The sequence below is a fragment of the Bombina bombina genome, chromosome 1 (assembly GCF_027579735.1).
Source record: "Bombina bombina isolate aBomBom1 chromosome 1, aBomBom1.pri, whole genome shotgun sequence".
Taxonomy (NCBI): Eukaryota; Metazoa; Chordata; class Amphibia; order Anura; family Bombinatoridae; genus Bombina; species Bombina bombina.
In genome coordinates this window covers 1,449,923,369-1,449,937,125 of record NC_069499.1, presented here as the reverse complement: position 1 = coordinate 1,449,937,125, position 13,757 = coordinate 1,449,923,369, and the positions used below count along the sequence as shown (strand labels likewise).

Below are 13,757 nucleotides of genomic sequence, written 5' to 3'. Positions count from 1 at the left end.
CGAAAAATTCGAATTTAGATTGTAATAGTACTTCTAATGTTTTTCTTTAAATGTAATATTCGAATTATGCAATATTCGAATTCGAAAAATTCAAATTTAGATTGTAATAGTATTTCTAATGCTTTTAAATGTAATATTCGAATTATGCAATATTCGAATTCGAAAAATTCGAATTTATATTCGAATTTGAAAAATTTGAATTTCGAATGTATACATTAGATATAATTATAAACATTCGAATTCGAAAGTGACATTCGAAAACTGTAAATAACATTCGATTTTCGAATTTTTAAGAATATTCATTCTTATCGACATTCGAATTTAGAATTCGAATTTCGGTAATAACATTCGTTCTACATTCGAAATTCGAAAATTTGCACATTCGCCCATCCCTAATATTTACCTAACACATCCTCATACATAAAAGATACTAATGATTTCTTAAAAAAATTAAGAGATATTGGATATATTGGACATAAGTGTATTCTATATACATTAGACGTCACTAGTCTTTATACTTGTGACACAATACAGTACGTTAGGTCCTAACATTTCAGGCATTATTAATAAATATTGGCATATATTGAAAGACTGCAATCCTGGGATAGAAGAATTTAAAAATATTCCAATGATGGCATACAAGAAAAATAAAAATTTAAGAGATCTCTTAGTGAGAGCAGACATACATAGTGCTAAAAAGCCACAAAATAAAATAGGATCAGATAATGTAGGCTGTTACCCATGTCTCCACTGCAGTCATTGCAGTTCTATAATTAAAGGTAAACATTTCTTGCACCCAGCAAATGGAACAAAATATCCAATTAGACAACATCTAACATGCAGAAGTACATATGCCATATATTTAATTAAATGTCCATGTGCCAGAATTTATATTGGAGAAACGAGTAGAGAAGTCAGGACAAGAAATACAGAACACAAATCTAATATTAGGATGAAAAATAAAGAAGCACCAGTTTCCTGTCACTTCCTCTCCATGGGACACAATATAAGCCAGTTGCGGTTCCAAGTTGTAGATCACATTGATAAACCAAGGAGAGGAGGTGACAGGGAACATATGCTCAAAAAGAAAGAAATGTTTTGGATAAATAAATTGAATACTTTAGAACCCAGTGGCCTGAATAGAGACTTTGATTGGTCTTTATTTTTGTAAATTGCAAAGAATTCATCAAAGTTACATACATTATAGTGAGATCTGTTTTGCTAATATTCTGATTTTTTTTTTAATATGTATAGGTAGGTTAGTTTTGTGATTTTAGTATAATATTTTAATACATACATGTGAAATATATAGGAAAACTGAATAAGGAAAATAAAACTGTTTATTTCATATTGTATACATGCAATTTTAACAAAAGACCACAAGATGGCAATATTGTATAGATAAACTGATGTATCAGGTATAAAAGGTACACCTGTACATAGATTAATTAGACATGATTAAGAACCAGTGAGTGGTTTGAAACGTTGTTGTTTGTTTCATGGACCCTGTAAAAGAGAAATAAAGGTCTTTTAATTTTTCCCTGGAGGCTGGAAATCTACTTATTTACAGTTATACATTGGGACCTGGCTAGTCCTGCTCCTTGCCACGGGAAAGGAAGGAAAAAAGGTGCTGTATCCCATATTATCCTTTTGATATAATTTACTTTAGCTCACCTTAAAATACCATAAAATCATGAGGACTTGGAAATATCATGTAAGTTGGGTAGGTTAGCAGGAATACATATGGTTTACAATTGTTCAGAAAACTAAGCTAAAAAGTCTCAGGGCACACATACAATATTTTTCTGCAAAGCTCTTCAAATGGATTAGATACTGGTCTAATGTCTTCTTAAAGCTGTGTTTGCATTAGTGAAACAGGGCTTTTGTTTGTTTCTTTCTGAGCAGTTCTATTAGATATTTTTCTTGGCCTTCCAGGTCTTGTCTTGACTTCAACAACTCCACTTAAAGGAACAGTAATAGATAGAGCATAAACTTGTAAATAACTTTACAATTTTCTTCCATTATCTTCCATTATCTAATTTATCATAATACGAGTGTTAAAGCCTGTGTACAATGGCGAACATATTTAAGGAAAGAAATACACCTATACCTCTATCCCTCTGTCTCTATCCTTCTATCCCTTTATCCATCTATCCCTCTCCCTCTATCCCTATCTCTATCCCTCTATCCATATCCCTTCATCGTGCTCCGGTTCCATATGCGGCAGATGCCTGGAGCTTCAGGAACTCCGGCTCTCAGCTGTAACATAACAGCTGAGAGTGCTGGAGCTTCCTGCAGCTATCTCGCGCTGCGGTTAAAGGCCAGGTATGTTTGTCCTTGCGCATTCTCAACTGCACATGACTGCATCTGACAAACATACTTGGCCTTTTATAATATAGGATTATTTGTTGAAAAACTTACCTAGGTAGGCTCAGGAGTAGCAAGGCACTACTGGGAGCTAATTGGTGGCTGCACATATATGTCTCGTTATTGGCTCACATGATGTGCTCCGCTAGCTCCCAGTAGTGAATTGCTGCTCCTTCAAGAAAAGATGCAGAGATAATTAAGCTAATTTGATAATAGAAATACATTGGAAAGTTGTTTAAAACATGCTCTATCTGAATCATGAAAGGAAAGTTTGGGGCTAATTTCCATTTAATAATGACATTTCAGACAGTGGAATGAAAGTGAAAAGTATTTAGATATCTTTTTATGACCTTCCTCTGCCTATAGTAAATTATATTTATTTTCTGCTCCTCAGTCAAGTATAACAACCTGAGAAGTTCCAAGAATAAGATAACTTATTATGCTCTGGAACGATCACTACAAAACGTAGATCATTGAGTCAATTCAGTCAATTAATGCTCTGAATTATGCAACTTTAATTTTGACTTTGGACGTAAGGGGACACAAAATAAGTTTTATATGCTGATGATGACTCAGCTAAGTCCATTGCCATTACAAAAACAAAAACTTTAAAATGTACTTTTATTATGCAATGTATTTTGTTTTGTTTGTATGCTTTTTCAAAGAGCATGCCTAACTAGGGTCAGACGCATGCATGTGTCTTAAAGGAACAGTCTACTCCAGAATTGTAATTTAAAAAAAAAAAAAGATTGATAATCCGTTTTATTAACCATTCCCTAGTTTTGCATAACCAACATGGTTATATTAATATACTTTTTACCTCCATTATTACTTTGTATTTAAGCCTCTGGAGACTGCCCCCTTATTTCACTTATTTTGACAGACTTGCATTTTAGCAAAAAAAAATAAAAAATGTTTTGCACTGAGATAAGAGGCAGACTTCAAGGGCTTAGATTTTAGCATATGAGCCTACCTAGGTTTAGCTTTTAACAAAGAATACCATACCAAGCAAATTTAATGATAAAAGTGTTTAAAATGACATACCCTATCTGAATCATAAAAGTTTAATTTTGACTAGACTGTCCCTTTAAATACAGCAGCAGTGTTTGCAACTGTTTTGTGTCTCAATCAGAAAGGTTTCATTTTTACTTTTATTTCATTTTAACTTGTGACATTTAACCCACAGATTAGTGAATTTACTACTTAGATTCCAAAACCACATATAGAGAGATTACTTAATATGTCTGTGTATTTCTCTTGGTAGTGGTACATTTCACTTTTTTTTTTCTTTCTTATGTGCGAGTGCTGTAGAAGCTCACTCCTACAGAAATAAGGTAGTAACCTTTCCCAAATAGCTAAAGTTAGCACTGCACAAGCATGGAGTCAAATAATATCGGTAAATAAAGGAACATTTGGCAGCTTGCCTACTGCTTCCTGTTGTCATTGCTGCATATCTTGCTATTCTCCAGCTTAGGATCTTGTATGACTACCCTTGTCACAAACCCCTAAAGTCAACCATAATTATAGGCTTTAGAAAACAGTAAACCAGTGGTACATAACCATATATAGTGCTTATACATAGATTTCTAACATTTTACAGCCCAATCATACAAAACATACTAATCTGCTTTCACGAATGTGAGCTATTTACAAATATAATGTAAAATAAAAAATCTAAACATGCATGATGTATTTAATGTTGCTGTTACACAGATGCATTATTGAAGAACACATTTTACAGTAGAAATATTTGTAGCATGACATATGCAACTCTTTGCCTTTGTAACAAAGTCCCAGTATTTTTTGTTTAGTCTTTCAGATGACTTTATATGTTGTATTTGTGGAATATAAACAATTTTACAATACCAAGCTTCGCCGATCTTACACTTCCTTTAAAACTATGATCTTCATTCGCAGCCTATCTTTGTCTTTGATCTTGCGTGAATTTTCAAGTGTGTAGTAAGATGTGCCTTACGACTAAAGCTCTTGCCGCATTCAGAACATGAAAATGGTCTCTCTCCTGTGTGTGTTGTCTGGTGTCTAACAAGATCTCTATTAAGAGCAAATCTTTTATCACATTTATTGCATGCATATGGCCTCTCGCCTGTGTGGGATCTCTGATGCACATTAAGATTTGAATAACAAGTAAAACCTTTGCCACACACTGTGCATACGTAAGCCCAGTCCCCAGTATGAGCTGTCTTGTGTTTAACAAGCCTTGAATTATCAGCAAAACTTTTGCCACATTGCTCACAAGTATATGGTTTCTCTCCTGTGTGAGATCTCTTGTGTATCACAAGAGCAGATTTACAAGAAAAGTTTTTTCCACATTCAATACATATATAAGGTCTTTCTCCGGTATGTGTTCTGTTATGTATAAATAGGGAAGAGTTACTAGTGAAGCTTTTCCCACATTTCCAGCATACATATGGTTTTTCACCAGTATGAATTCTTATATGTGTAGATAAAGTGGCACTACTGGTAAAGCTTTTCCCGCAATGTGTACATGTATATGGCCTTTCTCCAGTATGGATTCTTTCATGAATTACAAGTGACGATCTTCTAGCAAAACTTTTCCCACAATCTGTACATGAAAAAGGCCTCTCTCCTGTGTGAGATCTCTGATGTATAACAAGATGTGAACTTGAAATGCAGGTTCTGCCACATTCAGTACATATATAGGTTTTTTGTGCTTTGTATGATGTACAATCAATTGCAATCTCCGATATCTCTGAATTGTTTTTGCTTCGCTTCCGGCATCTACCTTTAGGATCTACTGGGGGTTTGCGAGTGGGAAGATCACTCTTCTTCTCATTGGGTTTAGGTTGTGCCTCTTCACTTTCATTAGAACAATGCTCATCATCAGTTGTGAGTTCGTCCCCAGAATTCTGAGAGGATTCTTTAGAATGTTTTCGAAGAGGATATTTGGTCATTCTCTTTTCTTTATCCAATACTGGGGATTCATGCCCACTTGAAGATTCACTATCTGTGAAGTAAAAAGTTAGCAATGAAAAATTAATATTCAGCTAACACATAAATCTCACACAAATAATATAAAATGTGAAATGTGAATTACTTTTTTACACCACTATCTTTATTGTACACCTTGTATAGCACTGAGTAGTTTTGTCTCATTAAAAATACAGATAATAATAAAAAATGAATTTACTTATGGGTACAAGAGAAGAGTGTTAAACAGATTAATTTATCATTTTTCTTTATTGTACAAAAAAGTGGGTGTTTAGCAATGTATATTAGCAGATGTCTGTTGCTTACTGTACTAGTTTTGTGTTTTAAGCTGGTGGAAGTGTGTCCCTGGGCAACAATAGAACTATTATTTCCACTCTTCAAAGTCAAAATACCTAAAAGATACCACACACAAGTAGAAATAGCCAGAGAAGGTTCAGCTCATGGATGACTACATTCTGATACTTCAAGTTTGCCTCCATTGCCTTGAGACTTGGTAGTTTATACAATATGATTCATCTCATTCAAATCAAACTACAGTTCATGCACAATGAGAAGATTTTATATGCAAATGAGTAGCTTATGTGAAAAATGACGTAATTATCTTGGAGTGTTATGTGCTAGATTGTGACTAAAAATGAGCTAACTTGTTCCAAAATCACCTCTAACCCTATATTTGCTTTTACAACCTGTGCAAACATGACATGCAAGAATTTAACACCTATTGTTTTTTTTAACAAAATTTTTTATTGAGACGACAGATATCAAAACAGTGCCTTAAAATGATACATGATGAAGCCATCTACATGTACAGAAGTGATACATATGAAGATGTTATTAAAACAGAATATTTATGCACATATAGGTAAATAATAAGCAAAATAGAAAGGCACAGAAAGGGTCTCTTTTTCTGAAAGTGATCTATAATGAAAATATATCTGGTAGTCTTGTCTGTTGTTAATAGTATGAAGATGTTTGTATCTATATGTTTTTAAGATAGAGAAAAACAGAATTTGTGAGCGTTAATAATAAGGGGGAAGAGAGGAGGGTGAGGAGAAGGGAGAAGAAAAGAGAGAAAGAGAAAAAAAAAAAGGGGGGGGGGAGGGAGGAGATACTCTAGGGAGGAGGCTTAAGATTTGTGTCCCATTTTGGGAATTTCGTAAGCCATGGGAGACAGATCTCGTGGAAGGAGTCCACCTTGTCTAGGACTTTATACGAGTACTGTTCCATTTGTCCGACATAGTGCACAGTGGAGATTATCTGGGAGAGAGCGGGTGATCCCTCCTCTTTCCAAGCTCTGGCTAGGGCTTGGGCAAATTTTGTGGCCATGAGGACATAGATTGTAAGGGCTTCCCCTGAGGGGGTAAGATTGGGCATCTGCATGTGTAGAAGGGCTACTTCTGGGGTGAATGGGGGAGTGAGGCTGAGTGATTGGAGGAGTGCGTATTCCCTCCTCCATAATGGCTGAACCACCGGGCACGACCACCAAATATGTAGTGCTGAACCATGAGTTTTGCACCTTCTCCAGCACTCGGGGGATTGTGATTGGTAAATCTTATGTAACATGATTGGGACAAGGTGCCAGCGAACTAGGATTTTATAGTGCAGTTCCCAGAGGGTGGCACAGTGAAGGAATTTTTTGGTTATCATGATTCTGGAATGCCAAACATCTAAAGTCACAGAGAACCCAATTTCTCTTTCCCAAGCATGGTGTTGTGATATTTTAAGGGAAGGGTGTGGGTTGGTGAGAAGAATGATGAAAGGACAAGAGGTGTTTGACATTATGCGCTCCCAGCCATGCCTTTTCCCAGGCTGTCATCGGTCGTAGTGCCTGTTTGGGGTAGCCCCAAGTGCGTAAACGGGTGCTCAGACGGCATCCCTCAAAGTTTAGCCTAGGGGGGAGTTTAAATTTAGTGCATACTGCAGGGTGTGAAAGCCATATATCGTTTTCATAAAAGTCTGACACTTGAAGTGTTTGCAGTTGTGGCCATAAGTCGTGATGGGAGTCTGGGAGGCAGTAGAGCGCGGCTGATATTGTAAGCATGGGGGAAGGGTGGGGGGAGATGTCTGAATTATGTCTTGTCTGGTCCCAAAGTTGTAATGCATGTTTAAAAATAGGATGCAGGCTGTCAATGGCTCGTCTATGGTGTGTAGGAATCCACAGGAGGTCAGTAAGGCTTATACCAGGGGTCAGTAATGAGGACTCTAATGTATACCAATTTAGTTGTCTTTTAGGGTCGTTCCAACAGAGGATATGTGACAGTCTAGCAGCTTTATAGTATGAAATCATGTTGGGTAAGGCTAAACCTCCTTGTTAGGTCGGCTTTTCTAGCGTGCGTCCAGATGTTCTAGGTCTGCGATCTCTCCATACATATAAGGTGATCAGACTTTGATATCTATTGAGGAGTGCTCTAGGGATGTTATATGGAATGGATCTTAGGAAGTATGTGATCTTGGGGAGGAGGGACATCTTAACCACAGCAATGTGTCCTGTCCAGGAAATCTCGTGGAACTCCCATGTTTTGAGCAATCTTTTGAATTCTAAAAGCCTATCTGAATAGTTCTGCGCTATGGTGATGGCAGGGTCTGGGCCAAGATGGACTCCCAAGATCTTGAGAGACAAAATTTTCCACTGGAAGTGGTATGTCGTCTGTAGGGAGGCAAGGTCGTTAGTAGGGATATTTATAGAGAGAGCCTCTGTTTTGGCAACATTGAGCCTATAAAAGCTCAAGTTGCCAAACTGTTGTAGGGTAGTAAAAACTGCGGGGAGGGATTCTTTGGGCGATGTTAGAAAAAGGGTGATGTCATCCACGTAAAGGGAGATTTTATGAGTATGAGGTCCAATGGGGAGGCCTACAATTCGGGAGTCTTGTCTAATGGATTGGGCTAAGGGTTCTATGGCCAAAGCAAACAGGAGAGGGGATAAAGGGCAGCCCTGTCTGGTGCCATTTGCTATAGTGAATTTAGAAGACTGGAACCCAACTCCTCGCACAGTGGCCGAAGGGTGATTATAGAGGGCTTTTATCGCCAATGTGAAGGCGACAGGGAATTGGAAGATGCTCATGGTTTCCCATAGGTAATCCCACCTGACCCTGTCAAACGCTTTTTCAGCATCAAGCGACAGGGCCAGGAAGGGAGCGCCTCTTTGATCTGCAACGTGGAGGACATCGAGTATCCGCCTGGATGCGCCTGTGCCTCCTCTATTTGGGATAAATCCAACCTGATCATTCGCGATGAGAGGAGAGATAACTTTTGAGATTCTATTGGCTAGGAGTTTGGCATAAATCTTGGTATCAAGGTTAATAAAGGAAATGGGGCCATAGCTACTGCAAAGATCGGGGGTTTACCTGGTTTTAAAATTGTGATTATCACGGCTTCTAGGAATTCTGCAGTGAAGGCGACTCCTGAGAATATCTCTTGGAAGAATCTGCAGAGAATGGGAGCTATCTGGGGGTGGAAGGCTTTGTAGAATCTGGCTGTAAAACCATCGGGGCCAGGGGCTTTTCCTAGTTTCAGATTTTGGATAATTTTCGATATTTCCTCCGTTGTTATCGGGGTTGTAAGGGAGGAGATATCCTCTGGGGTCAGCGAGGGGAGAGCGAGAGATTTAAGGTGCGCAGAGATGTCCGCCACGGGGCAAGGTGGAGATTCTAGGTTCGCTTCTATGTTGTATAGGTTTAAGTAGTATTGTCTAAAGGTATTCCCAATGTCTGCCAGAGCATACACGTGTGTTCCCGGAGAGGTTTGTATGGACATTACTCTGGGCTGTTCGGTTCTTGAGTTTAGAGGCTAAAAGAGTGGAGGCTTTATTGCCTTGGTGGTAATAGATCTTTTTAAATTTCTCTAGCATGTTGTGGGGTTTTTTTAGTTCTAGGGTTTGGATTAGCTTCGATGTTTTGACTATTTCGTTATTTATGGTGGGAGAGTAGGTGTGGCAGAGGGCAGACTTTAGATTATGAAGTTGGATATTCAGGGAGGATAGGGTGGCTCTACTTTTCGAGCGGGCTTCAAGTTCAAATTGTATAAGGTGACCCCTCGTTACTGCCTTCAGTGTGGCCCAAAGATTTTGAGCAGTGGTCTGATTATCATCGTTAAGGGCAATATAGTCAGAGATTTTGTTCTGGAGGGCTGTTTTAAGGAGAGGATCTGTAATAGTCCAATCTTGTATGTGCCATATCATGGGGGAGGGTCTAACTTGTGGACCTAAATGTAGGTGAAGTGAGTCGTGATCGGACCAAGAAACTGGGGTGATGAATATGGAGTGAATGTTGTCCAAGAATTTAGCATTAGAGAAAAAAGAGTCGATGCGTGTGTGTGACTTATGTGGGGAGGAATAAAAAGTAAATTCCCTGTCTTGCGGATGTAGGGCACGCCATATGTCGTATAAATCATGCTGTGCGATTAGTAATTGAAAGGCCGAGGAGAGAGAGTGAGTTGCTCTATCAATCCTAGAGAGTGGGGGTCCCATTCTCTCTAGTCTCAGGTCCCAGATTAAGTTACAGTCCCCTAAGAAATATAAGGTCTCTCTGTTTAATTGTTGCTACTGACTTGAGAAGGGTTCTAAGAAATTTCACTTGTTTGACGTTCGGAGCATAGACGTTGAGAAGGGTAACTAAACGGGTATTTAGTTTACATATGGCGATGATAAACCTCACCTGGGGGTCGGATTCAATATATATCGGGTCATAGGTGACATTTTTGCCTATATAAATAGCTACCCCTCTGGATTTGGAGGGGAACGTGGCTTCTAAGAGTATAGGGAAATGTCTGGAAGTGTGGGTGATCTCAGGTTCAGGAGTCCAGTGGGTCTCCTGGACGAAGGCGACGTCTATGTGTTTTTTGCCCAGAAAAGTAAATAATAAACTGCGTTTGGTAAGAGAATTTAGCCCTTGTACGTTAAGAGTGAGTAGGTGGAGTCCCTCCATGGTATTGTGGGGTTAGAAGCTGGAGAAAGGGGGGGAGAAGAGAGAAAAAAAAAAGGGGGGGGGAGGGGGAGGAAGAGGGAGGAAGATGGGTTAGGTGATAGAGTGTTTTCCGTTATGAATACCTAAAAGTAGTTTGGGTAAACTGGAGTTAGTGTGACGAGAGTACCAACAGTATACAGACACAGCAAAATGGGATATATTTCACTTTCTTAATTATTTTTTATAGGGAGGGGAGACAGCGGTCCAAAGCCGCTTTGGTTAAAAGAATAATGGGTTAAAGGTGGGGGGGTATGGAGAGTGATATGGCGCAGAAAAATAATACGGGATGAAACAGTAGATGCAGAGGTTAGAGAAAAAAGGGGGTAAGGGGGGGTAGGGGGGCGGAGCCTGGGATGATAGATCTACACAAGGTCAGTAAGCAAGTAGAAATTAGAGCTGACTAGTAATAGGTAGGAAAAGAATAATAAAGGGAAATAGATAACAGCGGGAGAGAGGTAACGAGACCCCGGAAAGACCAGGGAGGTGGTGGGTGATGGTAGTGTGTGAATAGGAGCTGGGGGAGTAAAGATATTGAAGGTGTGAGGAGGTGGGGAGGTGCTGGGGACAACACCCCCCCAGTTTAATTGATAGGTTAGTTGGGGAGGAGCAGCAGGTTATGGGGTTGTATAAAGCACTGTAGTTGTAGTAGGCGGAAAGCTTTTTGGGGAGTTATCTTGAAGGGAGCTGGGGATTAGAGAGATATAAGAGGCATAGAAGGGAGAATCTATACGGGTGAAGGAGAGGGGGGACGTATATGTGTTTGTGACAGAAAAGCTCCATACCAGACAACACATATCTACAAGTTGAGGTAGGAAATTTTAAAGTGATTGAATATAAACCTAAAAAGAGAAACAGATCCTGAAAAATTGTCAGCATAGTGCATTTATAAGATATGTAAGGCCAAATCTAACAATCATTTTCACTGGCGTGACAGAAGGATTAATATATTTCTTTAAAGTAAACAACGTTAAACTAAGCACAGAACATTAATGGTATATAAGCATCACAATACTCGTTAACAGATAACCTCTCTTTGAGGCAAACATTTTAAAGTGTATTTGTGTAAACCTAGGAGTAGGAGCAAGTCTAGGGACTTGTCAGTCTAGTACATTAACACATCAATTAAAGTCCAATATAATAAGGCTGGATGACTACGGTCGTTCTCTAGGATAACATAGTGAAACAAATCACAAAACAATGAAATCGTATAGACTATACATAAAACATAAAGTAAACTGTAAACAAGTAAATGGATAGCCATGAGCTAAGGTGGGGTAAGATAAGTACCCGTATGTGAGCTCTAGGCTTACCTGTCCGGAGGCCATCCAATACGGAGATCCTGTTTAAGGGAGTTGAGGGTTAAGGAGGGGAAGAGAGTAAGATGTGTACCCGTGCATTCACTCCAACCCTTAGTATGAGCTTTCATACATTTCTCTATTTTCTCCCAATTAACAGAGCGTTCCTGGTGGGAAGCCGGTGAGCTGTGGTAGAAACAAGGAGCGTAAAGATTTACATCAAGGCAGTTCTGACACCTGGTGTGAGGGAATGGAATTGCGTGAGCGCCACTCTGGGGCTGAGGTGTTAAGGCCGCTTACTTTTCTTGTTTTCTTGGGAAGGGGGTCAGAAGTCCCGAGCAGATCCAAGGTGTTAAGGAGTTTCATGCCCTGATCTACACATGAAATCATGTAGGAGCGGTCCTGATGTTGCACGAAAAGCTTCACGGGGAATCCCCACCTGTATTTGATCTTATGCTGTCTCAGCGCTAACGTAAACTGATGAAAAGTTCTCCTTTTGGCTAGCATGTGTGGGGACAGGTCCGGAAAGATTTGAAGGTTTTGATAAGGTTCCTTGAGGGGTTTGTTGATGAAAGCGGCTCACATAATTCTCTCTTTGGTCATATAGTAGTGCAAACGTAGTATAACATCTCTAGGGGTGTCAGGAGTGGAGTTGCGAGGGCGTGTAGCCCTATGTGCTCTGTCCATCAGAAGTTCTTGTTCTGTTGTTGTGTTTAGGAGATCCTTAAATAGGGTGGTCAGGTATTTCTGGAACTCAGATGAGGAGATATCTTCTGGGATGCCGTGAATTCTAAGATTGTTTCAGTGGGATCTGTCCTCTATGTCCGCTAATTTAGACTCCAGGTCTGAGATCTGTTTTGCCAGAGATTGGGAGTAGGACAGGAGATTGGAGTGGTCAGTTGCTAGATCTTCGTGCTTTCTCTCCAAGATCTCTGTCCTCTCTCCAAGGGAGGAGATATCTTGCTTCAATTCGCTTACTGATTGGCAAAGTTCTTGTCTAAGCGATGAGTAGTGTGTGTCCATCTTGTCAGTTAATAGTTTGATAGATTCTAGAAAGGTAGATTGGGAGAGTGCTGTTTTATCTTTACGTGAGGTGTCAAGCTTGGTATGTTCAAAGGTAAAGGCTGTTGAGTCTCTGGAATCTTCTCCCAAAAGATCTGGATGCAAGAGGTTTTTGCTATGAAAGTGGTCAGTCAAGGTCCTCTTAGGGTTGTCCTGGTGCTTTGGCTTTCTCTTGACTGATTGCGCCATAATAAGAGGGGGTAGCCTCCGGGCCTCAGCTAGTATGAAGATGGATTGCTGTCCTATGATAAATGATAACTGGGGGGGTATCAAGCCAGCACCTCTAGAGCATGAAGCCCTAGCTCTCCATCCCTCCTCTAGAGCTTAACAACAGGAGAATCAGGGGCTTCGCTAGTAAGTCAGATGTAGGTTAGTAGTAACCCCTCTCCAGGGAAAGTACCACCTCTGGGCGAGTCCGGAAAAAGAGAGGTGGATATGACCCGCAACACCAAGTGATTGCAGGAAAGAGAGGAGAGGGGAACTCTTGGAAAATAGATAGGAGTATCTCAGTGGGGTCTGTGCGATTTTCAGGAGTGTAGGGTGTCTCTTTTCAAGTGCTCTGGGGCTGAAGAGAGAAGTGATGAGACAGATCACTTCAGTTAGGTTGGTAAGAAAGGGAGTGATCAGCTGTAGCTAAAGTCTTTAATTTCTGGTGTCTCTGAGCAATGGGTTACTTTCAGGGAATAAAGGCTCAGCTTTTTAGTTACGGCTGTGTAGCTTTTCCTTTGCCTTATAGCTGCAGGGATGTTTTAACTGTGGTATCATGTGGGGTAAGGATACTGAACAGACTGCTTAATATGTGAGATGGTGCAGCCAGAAAGAGCAGAGCTCAGGTGGTGTTGTGCAGGCAGTGCTGAGGAGTAACGTTCACTGTATCTGTCTCTTGAAGACTTAAAATTGTTTCCCTGCACTCCAAATTAATGCCCAATAGGGAAACTGAAGTCAGAAGTTCCTATATGCAGACTGGTGTGTCAGTAATCTGACGTTTCTGATCCCCTTTTATCGTAAGAGTGAGCAAAGTGTTGGAAGTAGAAAGGTCCCTCCCTTCCCGGTGTTATAGTGCTTAGTGGAGGGAAAATGGCGTCTGTTCGCGCCAAAAATG

General features: G+C 39.9%; 1 protein-coding gene across 2 annotated transcripts in view; it reads right to left on the bottom strand.

The window, feature by feature from the left end:
• Nucleotides 1–1,322: 1,322 nt before the first annotated feature.
• Nucleotides 1,323–13,757, bottom strand: part of LOC128652690 (zinc finger protein 239-like) — a 37,981-nt gene continuing 25,546 nt past the window's right edge. For both annotated transcript variants that reach the window (XM_053705624.1, XM_053705631.1), the window contains one exon: nucleotides 1,323–5,353. In XM_053705624.1, coding sequence (XP_053561599.1) covers nucleotides 4,275–5,353 — 1,079 coding nt within the window. In that variant the 3' untranslated portion in view covers nucleotides 1,323–4,274. The remainder of the gene's footprint in view (nucleotides 5,354–13,757) is intronic.